The sequence below is a fragment of the Diadema antillarum genome, unplaced genomic scaffold (genome assembly GCF_040938485.1).
Source record: "Diadema antillarum isolate AM-2024a unplaced genomic scaffold, OU_Dant_1.0 scf00000185, whole genome shotgun sequence".
Lineage (NCBI taxonomy): Eukaryota > Metazoa > Echinodermata > Echinoidea > Diadematoida > Diadematidae > Diadema > Diadema antillarum.
Window position 1 is genome coordinate 700,001 of NW_027271074.1, and position 19,804 is coordinate 719,804.

The window sequence follows — 19,804 nt, forward strand, 5'->3', positions numbered from 1 at the left end:
GATACCTTTTAAAAAGATAATACTACGGCTTTAAAAAGTTGGTATCAGTCATTGATAGAGTGTGTTGATAGAGTTCGATTGATTGTAGCCTAATAACGATGCAGTTTTACTTCCTGTATTTTGTCCCATTTACTTGGACAAAGCAGAGCCTGGTAAGTTATGCACTTGAATAGCGGTTCTCTCTCAGTAATCACTACTGGTCTTTTCTAAAGTGCGTGTAGAGTGCTTCTTTCTATTATTCAGATGTTTGGAGAGGTACTGAGTTGATCATTATAAAGCTTCTTTCAGAATCTGCACTAAACTAAAACTCTGTGTCTGGCAACCTTTTGGTGTGTGTGTGTGTCTTTGTGTGTGTTTGTGTGGGTGTATGTATGTGTGTGTGTGTGTGTGTGTGTGTGTGTGTGTGTGTGTGTGCTTTTATGCAAGTTCACAAGATATGTGCATATATAGGGGAATACCTATATTATATATCACTTGTTCGTATACCCCTGCAAAAAAAAAATCCAAAGACCAATTTGGAGAAAACGAAGGGGTGGTGAATAGGTATGGTTTTTTTTTTGTTTGTTTTTTTGTTTTTTACATCTCGTATAAGCGTACATCTCTAGATGTACGTCGAGAAGATATATTCCTGGCAGTTCTGTCATTACCAATGTTTTACTGTAGCTCTGATTCTTTTCAGCCATATGCATTTGCCCTGTTCACACATTGATATAGGCCCCTGTTTATCCCCTCACCTTTTTACCCAAATAATACAGCTATAATATCGAAACCACTCCTTCCATATTACATCCATTTGCCAACAGAGAAGAGATGCTGTATTACATTCCTTGAAATGATATCTGCAGGAGCCACCACAAACATTTAAGCATTTGAAACCTTAAAGAAATTTATCATCGTTTCTACGAATATGACTCTTTGACTTTCAATATTTTTATATGTTATAGATATAACCGCCTCCATCGGCATAGAACTGAGACCTACTGTTGATATTCCTTACGGATAAAATAATTCTTATTGACCACAAAGAGATAAACCCTGTTCTTATATCATTATACCACGGAAGGGCCACAGAAGAAGGGTAAGTACAAATAGTAACAAAAGCAATAATATTATACATGATGATAACAATAGTGTTGATATAATAACAATAATGATAACAATAATGAAAATATCAATGATAGTTATAATAGTAATAATAATAGTTACAAAATAATAACGATAATAAATAATATCTATTATATATTTTGATATTTATGTAACACGGGAAGTCATAATCATTTCAAGAAAATTTTTGTTATTTCCAAGTGGGAACTGACATAACTGCTTCTAAACTGCATTTTCTTGCTAACTACCCTGCAAGGTACATTCATGCAGTAATATAGAATTTGAGTATTTATAAAATCTAGTATTCTCCTATATCTGCACAAGGCCGTCTTCATTGTATCAGTATGCAGACTTCTCTTGGAAAACCGACAGAATAAGATACATGTATCAGACATTTCAAAAGAAGGTCGCAAATTCAACTGCAATGACAGGCTGTCTGGCACTTTTTCTATAATACGCTGTATATTACAAAAAATTGAGAAATGCGAGAAATTGGTAATATATATATTTTTTCTGTCTTATGAACATGGTACGGTATGGTATGGTATGGTATGGTATGGCATGGTATGGTATGGTATGTGGTATGATATGGTATGGTATGGTATGGTACGATATTTCCGTCTATAAACAGATATTTAATTCCTACATATCAGTGATGAAAATATAGGTGGCAAAATACACGGTATACCGTAGCTCTACTCAGCAAAGCCGGCATAACAGGGGCTCAAAGAAGTAATACGAGCGGCACGTGCAGGACTTCTCTTTCACATCATAGATCATCACAACAAAATGGAATGTAATTGACACTAATGACTACAAACCATTTCTTGTTTTATTTTCTTTTCATCTTTGTGTTCGACAGAAACCACTTATCCCACTTCATAAGAGAATACCAAGCCGCATGAGTAGTCCTTCGGAAAAGCTACCTTTTTTGTGGCCAAACCATAGTTATAACGCAATCAATGAAATTAGTTGCAAGGGGACTTTGAACCTTGGGTTATTGGAGCACATGAAAATCGCTGTTATGACATGAAGACAGCGTGCCAAAAGATTAGTATCAAGCACTGACCCCAGGACCCGCGTGAAACAACGTGATCCAAAGGATACTTTTGGCAGAGCATGTGTTGAGGGCAGTCCAGATGGGTGCACGTCACGAGACCGACACCCACGAGTCATACAGCCCACAAGTTATACAGCTCACAAGTCATACAGCCCACGAGTCATACAGCCCACAAGTCATACAGCCCACCAGTTATACAGCCCACGAGTTCGACACTGAGTAAATAAATACAAGTCAACGAATTAGGAAGAAAATAAAGCATATACATTTTGTTTAATGCAAATACAATACATTGAATTGATGAGAGATAAGTGGTCTTAGCTATACTTCACGGATTTTGGGATCTTATGAGATTCTGTTGTACTATGATGTTAATCTGCATTGGCTCGAAAAATCAGATTATCAAGGGAAAAAAATATCACGAAATGTGATGGCAGTAAATGATTAAAAAATGACAATTTCTCATATAGGTCCTATATAATATATACATATTCGATTCGGATTCGGAAAAAAAAAAGATGCATCCATGAAAACAGCTATTGTATTTCACGAAAAATGTACTATTTTGGAGGAGAATAACACAAGCCACAAATCGAGGTGACTCCCTGCGATATGAAACGTTTCAATCAGTTGAATTACATACATTATAGTTACAGAGAAAATTACAAATAGATCTTACTCCAAAACGTCTAAGCACGGGGGTAGGATATCTAATATAGCCTAAGAAAATAGTGAATAGAGAAAGAGAAGAGGTAAAAAGTACATCCTGTCCATCTTCTAGCTAAAAACTAGGAAAGCGTATTAAAAGTAGCACGGTGGCATTATCAAAGCTCTGAAATTAATCCATACATCGTTCTTGTCCTCTTTTATCAATTCATTTTGACCATGTGTTTTTTGTCTTCTCCTTTTTTTTGGGGGGGGGGGGGCATGAAGAATGCAATTCTATTTTTCTAATTAATAACAATGTCGCTCCCTGACATACCTGCCCCCTGGAAGTATGTGGAAATACATATTTGATGTCGTTCATTATGTAGATGGTTACCATCTTTCACTTGATAGCGTGACGAAATTGCACCCGCCAGTACGTTATTTTTCCGTTCACGGAACACCCTGTACAGGTAATTGACATGTAGATGGCGCTGTTTATCTTGTCGGTCTCGTGGGCCTTCTTTGCCTACTGTCGGTCTCGTGGGCTTTCTTTGCTTAGTGTCGGTCTCGTGAGCCTTTTTTGCTTAGTGTCGGTCTGGTGGGCCTTCTTTGCCTACTGTCGGTCTCGTGGGCTTTCTTTGCTTAGTGTCGGTCTCGTGAGCCTTTATTGCTTAGTGTCGGTCTCGTGGGCTGTGTTTGCTTAGTGTCGGTCTCATGAGCCTTTTGTGCCTAGTGTCGAACTCATGGGCTGTATGACTCCTGAGCCGTATAACTCATGGGCTGTATGACTCATGGACCTTTTATTAATGTCGGTCTCGTGGACCGTATGACTCGTGGGTGTCGGTCTCGTGGGATGACCCCGTCCAGATCACCTGTCAAATTCACGAAATGAACATTTCGTCAGTTGCAGTCAAAACGGCGAGCCATACGGCTACGGCTATGATATGGCCATTTTGTCTTGGCAAGGCTATCAATTCTTGAATAGGCCTTGTGATGACGACGACTGTTGTTATGATCAGAGTAAGGTGATAATCACGAAGCCATCAGAACACAAGCCCAAGGCCAATAAGTTGAAAATGTAATCTTACTCCATGCTCAGGTTTCATCTAACAAGATGATGGAAATCAAGCAAACAAAACAGTAGGCATTTCCCTTCAGACGGACATTTGGACGGAGGTTAGTGTAATAGTGGAGTTCCTCTTGGCTTTCTTTGCAGTCACGTGTGCAAACTTACTTGTGGAGACGATGTACTCACACACACATACGCACACACACACACACACACGCACACACACAAAGAAACAATTTTTTAAATAATCTTTAAATGATTTATATAATCTTATACAACAAAACATTCATCTTGGATGTTTATAACAATATGCAATGAACAATGATTAATCGAAAGAAAATATAATCAGTGGCGTGACCCGAAAATCACATCTCAGTTTTATACACAAACTTTTACATACACTCAAAATGCCCTCCTTACCTCAATTTGTACATATCATATTGAATAAATTAGTCCCATTATGTATTCATACACACTCACACACGCACGCACACACACACACACACATACACACACACACACACACACACACACACACACACACACACACACACACAGATGACAGGTCCCTGCTTCGAGCCCTAGCTATATATATTGATGATATTCATAAAATGTCGAAATGTTTTTAAACATGTCTATTGGACACTGGTTGAAAATATCGCGTATCATTACGTGCTTGACACACACAACATGTTCCTTCTTCCCTCACTTTCTAAAAGCAACATAAAGAAAAGCGTTCTAAAAGTACTCTTCGCAATGTTCAGGACATAAGTTGGAAAAAACATTTCAACGGCAGCAGGAAAAAAGTCAAAACATTTGCCCCAAAAATAACTATGATGGAGGATATGAAGAGACTCGCTGGCACATCACTTTGAATTTATGCCAAATCTATAAAAGCTTGCTATTCAGCAAAATGTTCAGCAAAATTTCATTGCGTAAAAAAAAGATAGTTCTCCTGGTGTTAAACCAGAATGCATCAAATACAACAAACAAACAGTGATAGGCTGCAATTTTAGGATTTTGCGTGCCGACAAAAACGGTTTTGAAACAATGTTAAACAGAGGAGCGTCTCTCCCGAATTCACGAAGGTGGTACAAAATGAAACCATGGTTTACACCATGGACAAAAACCATGGAGCGCCAAGTGTCGCACGGAATAATTCGTTACGAAATTGGTCATTTCGTCGACAAAATGACCGTTTCGTTAACGAAATTATCATTTCGTGGACGAAATGTTCATTTAGTTACAAAATGTTGTCATTTCGTTACAAAATATTCATTTCCTCGACGAAATGACTGATTTCGTAACGAAATATTCCATGCGACACTTGGCGCTCCGTGGTTTTTGTCCATGGTTTAAACTATGGTTTCATTATTACCACCTTCGTGAGTTCGGGCCTAAGAGTTTATCACGAACCTGTTACTGGCTCTCTGAGACCGGGGAGGTGGAAAGAGATCCAACTTCCCTGCTTGGATTGTGCCATCGTACATCTCATTATGCTCAGCTTGTCCCTTATAATACTTGTACCACTTCCACAGAGATTTTCATTCATCGGTCACTCATCGGAAGCAAAATTTATCGCTTGCGGCCACCCACCGAAATGTAGCGGATCACAGTCCGATGAATCCGACTTGTGTTGGTCGACTATTCAGGTCAGTGTCAGACATGCCGTGCGACATGTTTAACACTCACCTGGAAGTCGACTAACAAAGTCGGATTCATCAGACTGCGATCCGATACACTTCGATGGATGGCCGGAAGCAACAAACTTTGCTTCCGACGAGTGACTGATGAGAAAAAAAAATCTTTTTGGAATGGGGTATATACAACTAGATTTGTCAAACAGGCAGTGACAGTGCACGAGCAAATACACTAGATGTCATATAAACAGTGTTATAAATCACGGTTGTGTATATAAGACTTTCAAAACGTATAGTTACAGTACGGGTGAAACTAGATTGAAATCGCACTTCCACAGTGATTTTCAAAACCACTTTTCAAAACCGCGCTTTGTAATCACGACAGCCATGTATAGCAAAATGTAAACCACAAAGCATGGTTTCAAAACCATCCATGTTTCTAAATGTTTGCTATCGGCGCACCCTTAAAGTTGCAGTTATCAGGCAAAATGTAGACATGATAATTTGTGAAAGGTGTATTTTGAAATTGATAAAGTCACAGTCTCACAAAGTTTCCCACTTGTTTGTTTACCAATTCTTACATATATATATATATATATACATGTATATATATATATATATATATATATATATATATATATATGTATATGACTTGAAAAAAACAGAAGAATTATTTGCCTCTCAGCAAATCGATTCAGAGTAAACATTCAATTCAATTCAATTCAATCTTTATTTCAGATTCAATATATAGATATAATAATACAGGTGAATATGAGCACATTGTACAAAAGATGAGTTTAAAAACAATGGAAACGTCAACAAAACAAGGCGAGATTATGATAAAGACAAAAGAATAAAAAAAAAACACATGGGGAAAACAGATATCACAGGTACATAAAGAACAGAAACTCATTAACAATAGGTGGATCGGAAAATGGTATGCGCGTAGAAAGCCAGAGTAGGCTTGTTATGTTGCACATACCCCGCGTTGTAAATCATTTTAAAATTTCTTTAAAAAAAAAATCAAGTTAATCTTAACAATCTTAATATAGGGTTCCTATGGTGGGATCATTGGTTTATATAGATGTCTTTATATTCAATCAATCAAAGTATTTTAGGGGATTGCTATGTGATTTGGTGTGCGAGCATGAATAATATAAATTTTGCCCTAAAAAAAGTTAAATCTCCAATTTCCGTAATTTTCAAGATGTCGGTTAAACTATAACCGTTATTTTTGTGTGGCTTTACTCTCACCGTGCCTTATTCACGTGTTATTGCTACAGTCAACTTACAAATAAAATCGAAACTTTCTCACTGTTTGTGCTTTTTTAACGCAATGCATATTTATCTTGGCAGTTCTATATGACTGTATTTCTGTTTCTTTTTTACTTGTTGTGCATGGCTACATTGCCAAATACCAGTTTTAAAGAAAATCTTTGTGTGCGGCGAAATGTTGAGAGTTTTAATCGCGTGACAGCTTGAGAGACCACTTCATAATAAATTCCTCTAGAGCAGATGATTTTTTGTAAACAGTGGGAAGCTTGCCTGGGGATACTGCCTTACAGATTTACGTCCAACACATACAAACTGGATTCTCGGCCGAGTAAATAGTTCGTTATACACTCATCCTAGAGGTATTCAATCAATGAAACTGAATGCATTCATATAAAATGTGGATCAATACATATAATAGTGCGTTACGCTTTAACCCGTTCTGTGCCAGAGAATTTAGACAGTGTGCATAAAGCTATGAAGTTTTACTTGCCAATCGGCACTCAAAGCACATACTGTTTTCGCCGTGGTTTTATTTTCGCGAATTTCGCGAATCGCCTTTGAACCGCGAAAATAACAACACGCGAAAATAACAACGCGCAAATAAGAAAGGTGAGTTAGACGCTCACAACTACAAGATTAACAACACGCGAAATGTCCTCCAGGTAGCAATTCGCGAAAATATCTGTATGCCAAAATTTCAGCTCTTAAAGTAACGTTAAAGAGTTAAAGGTTTTGTTAACCTATGGGAGCAGTGATTTTAAAAATGTTCAAGATCACTTTTGACGCATATGTGTGGGTCGGTTGTATCACAAAACATCCGACCACATATCTTTTTTTTTTTTGCAATAAAGCCTCAGATATAAAGAGATACCACTATTTTTTCTCATTAAACCATAACTGTAGACGGTTTTTAGTCTGGAAACAATAATGTTCTATTTTACCTATTGTTCACATTTTGTACATTTAATAATACTTAACATCAATTATATTGGTTCAATTTTTTACATTGGTTGTTTCTATCCCTAACTCACATTTCAGAAATATTTTGAAGCACTAATGCTGGGTTTTTGTTTCATCTGCATATTGTAAATTATGACTTTAAGCAAATGAAAGGTTTATTCAAAAGATCCCATTAGATTGCTCCAGACCTTGATGAAACTATCCCCTATCAGTATTATTAAATCCAATAATTAACCTTCTCGAGTATCTATAGAAATTCAGTTATCATGCGAAGCACGCGGATGTTGTAGTTCATCCTACAGCATGACGGTTTAACTATACACATTAAACGTATTTTAAAGAAGATGTCAGTACATCATGTACTCATATATCTTTATCCCCTTTCTCTCGGATATCTTCCAAAAGTTCAGAATGCAGGTCAGACATTTTAGTGTCATAGACAAGTAGATGTGTATATTTAATAGTATTATACGCTCAGGCTGAAACGAGAATTTCTGGTAGTCGGCCCTCTAGTGTTCAGAGGATTTATACTCTAAGCATTGACATGGTCTGCTGCCCTCTAGAATCCTATGGGCAGATAAATAATGTACAACAACACACTATCGGATACAATAATGTGACTGTTCTTAGCCCGGAATATTCACATGACATTTTTTAAAAGAAAAATTGGGAAATGTGTTGACTATCTTTAATGTATATCGGAACTTTACTTGCCACATGAATATGTGTTTAGGATATAACTAGATCAACTGTACAAAATACCAAACCACAAACAAAAACAAAAACACAATCTTTCTTTGAGAGAGTACATTAAAACTTAGATTCCGCCTGACTCCAAGATATCAACAGTCAGATGTCTAAATTGATGGGTTTTCTCGAATGAAACAAAAAGAAAATGACAATCATGGCCACATTATGTGCCCTGTCTTTATTGACACTATATGTTCTCCTTGGGAGGACTAGCACATAATTTTCTCTCGAAATATATATTTCTTTGCTCAGTTTTCCACTATGAAACATAATTTCGTTATATGTAGAAAAATTAGACGCACGGGAAGTTTTGTTTTGGTTTTTTTTTAGAGCAAATACAATTTCTACTAAATTTGAAAAAAAAATGGGCAAGTTGTCACCTTTTCTCATTTAATCTTTCTCTGTCTCGCTTGTATGACTCTTTCTTTCTATTTGTGTGGCCTATCTGTTTTGGTCTTGTCGTATATAAATTATAGAGTCTTCTGTAAATCGTCCTTTTTGTCACCTGTCATCAGTTATACTCCTTTCCCTGTATGCATGAATCTATTGTCTGCAATTTATTTCAACCAGCAATACAATTATGCCTATTCGATTTTTGTTCATTTTTTTTTTCTTGTTTCTCACTGTTTCCATAAGTATGTTGCTATCGCCTCTGCTCTTCCTCAATGTGAACAGCCGGATGATTCTGATAAAGTCATGCCAGGGGCAAAGTGACAGGCATGTTAACAGCGCCATCTATGGTGGTACAATTACAACGGGCCCAGAGATTGGCGATCATACTGTAACTCATGGCAAAATGATGGAAATAAATGAATATAGAAAAAATGAAAAAAAAAAGACAGCGATATATATGTACATATATATATATATATATATATATATATATATATACACACACACATATATATATATATACATATATATATATATTATATATATATATATATATATATATATATATATATATATATAAAAAAGATGACGAAGTAGGGTAGTAATGCATTTCAGTCCAACAGTGCTATTTATTCATAATTATAATTATTTATATTTTTATTCATAATTATTTATAATCGACACTCAATTTATTGCATACTTGTTTTCGTTATTCTCTACTACGAAGTAAGCTCTAAGGTTTGATTCTCCAGTTTCAAACAGTCTGAATTGTTAACATCACTCACATACTAGAGTCCAGCTAGGTTCACAATCTATTTGCTTTATTACATAATATGCTGGGGAGGACTACGGAGGCCGACTCCGTCGTGTGGTTTGCATGAATAATACGACTAAGAGGTACAGCGCCATCTATTGTTTATGCTTCGACATCACCGACACAGGTGACGGGGTTCACACAGTCACAAAACGTTGCTGCTCAAAATGGCAACAACAACAAACAAACAAAAACAGAAAACAGAAACAAAGCCCAATAACGACAATACACAAACAAACAAACAAACAAACAACAACGGAATTAAAAAAAGACACCAAAACGAAACAAAGCAGTGGGGAAAAATGCACACGCACACTCAGTCACCTTCTCACACAGACACAAACTCAAAATGGATAAGAGAGTTAAGAGTGATATCAACAAACGGCCTCCACGCCCTGAATTTACATCTTTGTACAGTAGAGAGTATTTGTTTGTTTTTGTTAAACCACAAAATGGAGTTCTGTATCACTACATATCAGACAAGTGAAAGGAAAGTTGCAAATCATAATGTTTTATATCTTTGCATGCACGTAAATGTTGTTGCTTTGTGATTTATTCTGTTTAAAAAAGATAAGAGAAGAAAAGACGAAACGTACTTCATTTGACTGAGTATAACTCCATCTGTATCAGAAAATGTAAAACAATAAGAACAATACAATTGTCCCAGTATATTGTCTAAAACAATCTGACACAAACTTTTAGTTTAGAGAATCTACCATCTTACTAAAGTATGTAAGTTAACGCAAATTGATTTAGACATCAAACATGTTCTAGGCCGTGTGTGATCCTTACTGGACGTCATGTAAGATGACATTCTGACGACAACTTGACCCGTGAATTTTTACCCGTTCAATATTTTTCTCACGTTGTATCTCATGCATTCTTTCTGTTTCAAGCAGTTATCTTCTTTGTCCGAATTTGTGACTTTTACAGAAGTCAGGCTAGTCATAATCTATTCAAGGCAAAATCAATCAGCGAGAATTCGGTTTAATGCTGGTTATTTCGTAAAGATTTCTGTCGGTGAATGTAACTTTAGAATACGTAAAATGACTGACATTATGGGTAAATTCCGTCAGGTGTTTTTGTCTTGCTTTTGTTTTGTTCTGCTTTGTTTGCTTGTTTTTGTTTTTGTCAGTATCGATTTTGAAAGGTTTTCGTTCCTCCCTCTTCATCAATCTTTGCTCTTGTCTATGCAGTTCGCATGCCATGGTAAATCTTACCCAGGAATGCGAACTGCATAGCGCCATCTTTTGTTTTAGAATCGTTGCAAAAGTGACGTGGCTCGGGCTGGCCAACTTTACTTACACGGGTGAGACCTGTAACGCAGCATGATGTCTTTATCTTCTTGTATAATGCATATATACAATGAGCAATACAACACATTAGTAGCAAGTATAACATTCGTAACGTCTAAAAAGTAGCGTGGTTGTTTCTGTCGGACACTAGAAATCGTCGCCATTCTTTTTGGACATTTTCTACACTGAAACGACTTCCATATATCATCATTATGTAATTGGAGGATGAACAGTACATCATGCATTTTAGAGACATGCTATTTAGGTTGTGAAAGCCATCCTACCAGTAAATAATCTGGATCTCAAATCCCTTCGTAACTTGACTTCTGTCAAAAAATCCAATTGGTAGAAAGTTTTCTCAAGAGATAAAGATATTTTCATAGGGGGAAATAGAAATAAGCCAATTCCAAAACATACATTTTAATAATTTACTGAGGATGGTGCTCATTACTAAAGCAGGAAAGCATCATGAAAGATAGATATAGATAGAGTATAGATAGATAGATAGATAGATAGATAGATAGATAGATAGATAGATAGGTAAATGAATAAATGAATAAATGAATAGATGAATAGACAGACAGAAAGGTAATATAAGTCAGGTAGTATGATCGCTTGCTTTTGTGTGTCTTTGGATGTGACAAAATTTACCAAAGGTGGGTTGTCATATTCAGAATTAATATCTGTAAACATATTTTCGAGAATAATGACAATTTGATCGGACGCATTGGATTCCAAAAGTGTGATTTTTATTTTATTTTTCATTTTTGGCTTCTAGCTATAGTGGAACTTTAAGATCATGTTGTGCAAAGCGTTTAAAAGAGATAGCGCGTTTTCGTTGAAGACATCATCTCTTTAGATTCCTTGGGAATGGTAAACATAATAGGGGAACCTGGGAGCAGCTTCCTTTCTTCCTTCCTTTAAAAAAAAATGATTCAACTTTCCCAATACATATCCGTCTGAGAGATAAAGATAACATTGGGTTTTGTTTATAGGTATCAATGTGTGGGTGTAGTGTGTTCACCTCTCAGCTGATATCCCCGTTTTTACTTTTAGCGTTTAGAAGGAAAAGTAGCTTTATTTTATTGTAGCAGTCATGGACAATAATGGAATCTGTTTCAGACCAGGTCAGTCTTCTACTTTCAGTTTCGAAATCATTGTAGTCAAATGAATATCACTTCCTGATCTCTAAACTGGGTTAACTAATAGAAAAATAAAATGAACCTCCGTTGCTGTAGGGATGCATAAACGTAGCATTTTGTCAAGGCCCTCTCACTGTATGGTTAATATAGGCTTCAATGAGACGTTTTATTTCTCACAAAAGAGTCTTGCAACTATGTAATATTACTTACCGTTTCGGTCTCAACCAACGTGTGATCTTGAGCGACAGTTTCCAAACTTAGGACATGTTCACATAATGTGTCGGCTTGGTTTTTGTAATGGTCTCTATAACTAACAATGAAATCGAAGAGTTGCAACGAACACACAACTCTGCGACTGAACGAACATGTAAGCAGTCTACAGAAAATTGCATTGGTTGCCTTTCAAGAAGCAAATTGACTTAAAGATTTTAACACTGGAGTTCATGTGCTTACAAGAACTAGACTCTTTTCTTATCTACAACATCTAATAACAAATTGATATCATTCGGCAAGAAACCGTCACTTTCAAAAAACTTCGTTAGTCGCCCTCACAATATGACCCCCCTCCCCCTCCCCCCCCCCAAAAAAAAAAATGTGGAGCAAGACCTTCCAGCTGGACCAATTACCTAGGCATCTCGAACAGGAGCTAATTTTAAAGGGAATGGTTAGTAACTGATCAGAGGGAATCAGTGGGAATGCTGGGGATGGTTGCTAACGATTGCCCCGTTACTGTACAGGCATGCTAACCTGGAAACATTAGACTGCACATTACTTGAATATGAGACCATTCTGAAGTAAATAATTTTCACACAACAATAGATATATAATGTACTCTTAAATGAATCCCACAAGGATTGGAACAATCATCCCCCAGCATTCCCACTGATTCCCACTGATCGGTTACTAGCCATCTTTTGAAAAAGGCATTTCTTTAACGTGACAATGGATTAGACTTTTCATCACTTTTCATCTCGTCTTGTCTCTGTGTCTCTCTCTAATGCTATATTCCTTTTTTTTCTCAATATTTTGCCTTCATCAATTTGCATACAAACATTAATTCATTTTTGTGTACTAGGCGCTATACAAATGTTACTTATCATTATTGTTTTCATTAGACAGGAAATCATGTTTAGCCCTTTCTTTACGGCAACCGGATATGCCATGAGTAACCCCCACGCGGATCCACATACTTCAGAGTATGTAGATCAAGACACAGACTATACCTAATAAAACTTTCACCCGGGCCTTTGTTCTATGATCATCAGAGAAAGTTTGATGATCGTTTATCAAGGATAAGTGAAATCATGTCAAATAGAAAAAAAAATATAAACGAAATGTAATTTCCCTAGATAATCTGACATATGATTCGGACATTTCCCGTCCATAATGTGCCTGTCTGTGTTGTGTTGATTCGAATGTGTCTTCGTATCGTATATCGTGTACCAGGATCGTGTACCAGGATCGTATGATATTATCGTATAAGAGTTTTTACCTTCAAAGAATTCACCACTGGAAGGTAAGTTTTGAGCAGAATTTGATGTTTGGCTGCTTTCACATCAGAAATCGGACCGCCTATGCGGTGTACGATGTCGGCTCTAACAGTCTCACTCGCTCTCCGTTTACAAGCACGTCAAATCAATCATTTTCAACTATGAATAGTGTCTCATGTCCTCTTCTACCTGTTTACCTTAATATTGGAAGCAGACGAAAAGGAATAAGATATAACGCAAGCAAATAAATAGAAAATACAAAACCAAAGGGTAAAACAATTTTAGCTGGTGATATGGTATTTTGATAAAGATTGATGCCACTATCGGATCAGAAACAGGATGCGGCGAAGGTTACCGGTCCGTATGGCTCAGTATTCTTACCAGGGTAGTTATCGGTTGTGATCAAACAAGACCTTAGTGAAAGGGGGAGGGGAGGGGGGGGGGGTTGCTTTACTATGACAAATAATGATATAGGTTTATGATGCCAATTCTATGTTATTTGGATATCGTAGTTTGTTTGTTTGTTTGCATGTTTGCTTGTTTGATTGTTTGTTTGTTTGCATCTTTATTTTTTTCGTTAAGCAGAGCAAGAAGTTGTCAATAATGTGCAGGGCAGTAAAGGGCCCCACTTTCTTCCTCCCCCCCCCTTTTTTTTTGGGGGGGGGGATCATAGGAATAACTGATATGACGGTATCTGATGATTTCAGGGAACAGTATAATCACCTTGACAGTTTCTGTCCTTGTTTTTATATGCGCGGGCATGTGAGAACCGTGGTTTTCCCTTTAATTCGCCTAAAATTATGTTGTTTTAAAGACAACAAGTGAATTTTCCTAAAATTATCTAAGTTTCTTCCATCTAATTATAATTCCATCCATCCGTAATATACGCCTAGATTATGATTACGCGAGTAATATGCCCTCAGCGAGCGCTCCTGGGGGCATTTCATGAAGCATTTTATCCGACAAAGTTGTCAGACAAATTTGCTTTCAGCCAATCAGACGCAAGAATCTCAGTAGCTTATAACGATCTGTCAGAAAAAAAGAATATCTGACAAAACGCGTCAAGAAATGCCCCCGATCTCCCCACCCCTGTATATTCAACAACCAAAGAATCCATGTGCGCACTAGAGTCTTTGACTATAACCCTTAACCTATGTATGCCAAGTCCTCATCCTCTTCAAAGCATCTCACGTGAATTTATTAAATCACTTGGAGTTCAGCCTGTAATTTATTTCTGAATTCTATAAAAAGGAGATTTAACAGCTCCTTAATTTCTGTAACGATCAGACGGTAAACATCGTTATGGCCGAGAAAAGAAAAATGCAGCCATGCAGCCATACAGGGGTACTGAATGCTACCCGTTGGTATCATTAAGTTTTCCATCATTTCACGGCCAATTACACGCTCAGAATACCGATTTGTCGTTAACTATGGAGTCAAAGGCAAAACATTGTTCCCTTATGGCTGCAGGACTGTCATTTTTTTCTTTGGCCATAAAATGTACATTTATGCCAAAGAAATGTGTCAAAAATGGCATGACATAAAGATTTAGTTTGGGTACCGACGAAAATGCGAAATCACGTTCGCCTGAAGTACTACAGTCTCCGAGCGTACTTGAAAATTAATCCTTGTTTGCTACGTAGGCCTACCCTTTTTCTTTTTATGTTCTTGTTTGTTTGTTTGTTTGTTTGTTTTTCAGATTACTCCATTATCTGTAATCGACAAATGGAGCCACAGTAATATCCACCAATCTTCCGTGCTATAATGAATAGCAAGCACATGCGCAATATGTAATGGAAATACAAGTGCTATAGGGCACGACTGATCACGTATTAAGTTCTGTTATACCTTCCCACAACTTGTTGAATGGGGAATGCCCTTCGGGAATAAAAGTTGTATGCATACGATCGAAATTATTTTGCAATTTTGATCTCAAAATACTAAAAAACAACTCATTATCTTGGCAAATCGCGTTAGCGAGACAAGGCTTTGGGTAAATCCTTTTGATTTATTATAAGCAAATATCCAAACGGTGGAAGAGTCGGGACCCTTCTGAGTACTATGTTATGGCTTTTTAAGTCCTCTCAGTGTCGCATTGATACGCGTCAGACTTTTTCACTAAAACGTTTGTTAGCATGGTTGTTAATGAACCCTCTAGAAATTTAATAAGCTCTGAGAATAGAATCAGGATTTGGTCCCTGGGTATCATTTAATTCATTAGAGAGACGACCTTGAGAAGAACAAGTTAGACGCTACACCCAGCCGTCACTGCGTAAAATTTCCCAGCAAATTCCCCGTACTCGTGACTTTTGTGTGGAAAAAAGGAGACGCGCACCCGGGACGACTTTACACGAAAACGGTAGCACTTTCCACCGTCATTTGAAAATATTGGGTAAACACCTGATCGATCCAGGGAACGCTGATATGTCGATTTACCTCTCTCTTCATTTTCCACTCCGCAGACAGAGATGTCACACTCTGTTGACATTGTATAGTCTCCTCTTTAGCTTTGTGTTTAGCTAGAGTGTTGTCGTCGGGTCACGAAACGTAATTGATCAACAACTCTTAACCAGGATGGGATAAGAGGTACTGAGTATTGTTGCAGAGATTTACCTATTGCCGAGCATAAAATGGCGACGTAGTCATGCGTATAAGTAACGTCACTCCTTGCATACCAGTAGAAATTACTGTGATAAGTGATCTTCCCATTTTATTCTAATTGGCAGCGCTCAGCGAAATGATGGTGGCACAAACTGAAACCACTGCATTTGCAATAATGTAAACTCCGCACACATGACAGGTTGAAATATTACAGCGAACAATGAGATAGACTTTCACTTCCTAAACTCGATGTAAGCAACACCGTTACGGGCGACGTCTTTACGGAACTGAGGGCAGCTCACCATTGAAAAAAGCTCACCTGACGTCATTTCTAGTTGGAATATCCGTAGTCAGTGGTGGGGATTTTCACTGACGGTCACTCAATCTGAGCTTGTGCCTTCTTTTCTGCCTGTTTGTGTTGTGTGGATTAGAATTCGGTCTTTGTGGTTTAGGGAGTTCGCGAGTTACCTTTATGGATTTAACATTATTTCGACGATAAGATGCGTCATTGTTTTGAAGATTTCCATAGATACTGACCACACTCGAGCACGTCATCAAGTAGACATTGGTAAATATCCAAGACTACATAATTCGGACATTTGCCGTCTATGTGCAGATCTGTCTTACGTGGATTGGCATTGTATCCTTTTATCATGTCGCGTTCACAAGGACTCTCGCCTTTAAACAATTCGGCACTGGATGAGAATTTTCGACAGGTTTGAAGTTCGCTCGTTTTCAAATGATTAAGGAATAAGACAGCTTCTGCAGTACACAATGTCGGCTCCAGGCAATACCCCGTTATCAACCACAGAATTGATCATATCCAGTAATAGTACTGGTGACCAGTTTGTTTCGGACGCAGGGGCCATTGTCATGAGCGTTCTTATAAACGTCATTGCCATGCTAGGCATCGTCGGGAATTCAATTGTCATCTTTGCGGTCATCGCCTCACGCAAGCTCCGCACCGTCACGAACGTGTTCGTGATCGCCCTCGGCATCACCGACCTCCTGGTTTGTTTGACGCTGCCATTCCAGACGGTGGCGTTGACATCGACCGACGGCTGGCCCTTGGTCGATTGGCTCTGTGCAGCTATCGGCGGCATCACGAGTGTTTGCTTCGGCGCAAGCGTTCTCCTCCTCGTCCTCATCGCCGTCAACCGTTTCTGCGTCATCACACGACCTAGACAAACTTGTCAGCGTTTCTACAAGGCTCGCAATCTCGCCCTCATGGTGTCCTTTGCTTACCTCTATCCCCTCGCCATGTTTGCCATACTCCCCGCCATTGGAATCGGCCAGCTCGGTTACTCAAGACCGTATAGAATCTGCAAGTGGGACGACGAACATCCGAAGAGCGAAGTCAACGACTACATCGTCGCCTGGACTTTTGGGGTGTCTTTCATTGTCATCATGGCGTGCTACGCGCACATTTACGTCTTTGTTCGCAGACATCACTCGAACATGACCTCCTTGGGTGAGGGTGGAAAGAGTCAACAGACTACTGTCAAAGATAACTCCACAAGTACCACAACTGGTGAAGTGGCGTCGATTCATTGTGACGTCAGAGAATCCAACCTCAGGTGTTACAGAATTAGCAAAGGACGAAAAATTTCCGACATGAAAACGGCCGCCACGAATCGCGAGGTGGAAATCACAAGAAATATGTTCATTGTCATCTGCTCCTTTTTCGTTTGTTTTGCCCCAAGCTGTATCAGCCTCTTGCTACCTACAGGACAATCCTTCTCCATTTTCACGAGTATATTCCTAATGTCAAATATATGCATCAATCCTATTATCTATTCCTTTAAGCATCCCTTGTTCAAAGTCGTAATCCGTTGCATGATATGCTGTCGGTATTCAGACATTCCAAAACCTTCGCCGACCTTAAAGAAATTGCTCGCGATGCAACATCAAAGGAAACATGAGAAGGTAGTCATTTCGCGGGTTTGAGTTTTAGAATGAGAAGGTATTTGTGTAACGCTATCCGAAGTGTAAATATCAGGTGACATGATAAATATTTTTATGGAACGATTCCATACAGACAAACAGTATGTACTACTGCATGTACTATCTCGCCATATTGAAACGATGCGTCATGTTCAGAAATTAGCCCTTTTGCGTAGGTTATGTCTATAATGCGGAATTACATTTTAAACTGTATAGGAAAGTGTCTTCATGACAGGTTGTTTGAACAGTGTAAAGCGAAAAGAACATGTGTTGGTGATATGAATTCAAGTCTCCCCCTCCTTTTGTTTCTTCCTTTTTTGATAACTACTCAGCAGACTTTGGTAGACAAGTGGCAGCAAAATGTCCCCCTCCATCCTGAGAACAAGTCATCTTCCCTGTTCCAATAAAGTCGGCCATAAAAATGACTCGTTGCTAGCATAGTTATTGGCAATATCACTACTCTTTCCATATGGTATAAGACCGCATCACAAGTACAAGCACTGGATATTTAACAACAGGATATCCTGAATATTTAACGCGCAACCTCATTCAGTCGTAGGCAATACCGCGCGCCCGATTCCATGAATCAATCTCTTCGCACATGACAATGAAACCATTTTTTATGAGAGCGTCCTTGTACTTTACCTGAATCGTAAACCGTTCATCAAACCAAATTGAGGATGTCCCTATCTTGCTATTGCCTGTGTGAAGACGGGATGTGGTGACACGAATGTATGCAGAAAACACACTATTGCTCTGATAAATCCCTATAAGCAAGTAAACTCCTATCTACCCTTCATTAGAGTCGCTGTGTTGATGACATAGAACTCCAGAGATTAGCTCGTTTGGATCTGGGTAAAATGAAAGACAAAATTCCAGTCTATTTTCTTTCTCTCTCTCTCTCTCTCTTTTTTTTTTTTTTTTTTTTTTTTGGGGGGGGGGGGGGGGGGTATTTGATTTTGTTGTAAAAAAAGCAGATTAGATACTATGAAATATGTTCCGGCCCAATGTGACCAAAATTCTTGCATATCGCTACTTGTATAGATAATTACACGTAATGTGAAACAGCGGTATTGTTTCTTATGAAGTTTTAAGATGTATGATTTATTCTGCGTTCAAGATTACTCACCAATGAAAAATTAAAATGAAAGAATCGAAACAAGTTGTCGATGGACTTTCCTAGAAAACGTAGCCAAATTATGCGAACTGTCCATTTATGCTTTCTCTTTAATAGAGACAGCCTGTCAGAAAATTAGGCGTGCATCTATCGTATGATAGTATACCCCTGCTTCATGGAGCTTGCACTCGATTGGTGCAATTCACTAAGCAGTTTTATTTTGTCGAAATGACAGGAAATATTAAGGAACATTACTGAGCGAATGGCGGGATGTGAACTACTGAGTTGTGTCTACAAGTTTTGGCACTATTGGGGAACATTCTAACAGCCAGTGATTTCGCAAATGAATGGTTGTGCACTATACAGTCACAAATCCCTGCACGGGGAATACCGTCATATCAATCAGTGTCACACGTTGTATGCACCTCTATGCACGTTCTATAATGGCTATCAATATATATATATATATATATGTATATATATATATATATATATATATATA

At 38.0% G+C, this 19,804-nt stretch overlaps 1 protein-coding gene across 1 annotated transcript; it reads left to right on the forward strand.

Annotated features, from left to right (window-relative positions):
• Positions 1 to 16,522: 16,522 nt before the first annotated feature.
• LOC139723297 (alpha-1A adrenergic receptor-like) lies at positions 16,523 to 18,249 on the forward strand. Its single transcript, XM_071634557.1, has one exon. It carries the CDS (start codon positions 17,016 to 17,018, stop codon positions 18,186 to 18,188), a length of 1,173 nt encoding a protein of 390 aa, XP_071490658.1. The 5' UTR covers positions 16,523 to 17,015; the 3' UTR covers positions 18,189 to 18,249.
• Positions 18,250 to 19,804: the final 1,555 nt, after the last annotated feature.

What these genes read in the sequence shown, in the direction of transcription:
- LOC139723297 (XM_071634557.1), top strand. Translation starts at nt 17,016, where the DNA reads ATGTCGGCTCCAGGCAATACCCCGTTATCAACCACAGAATTGATCATA.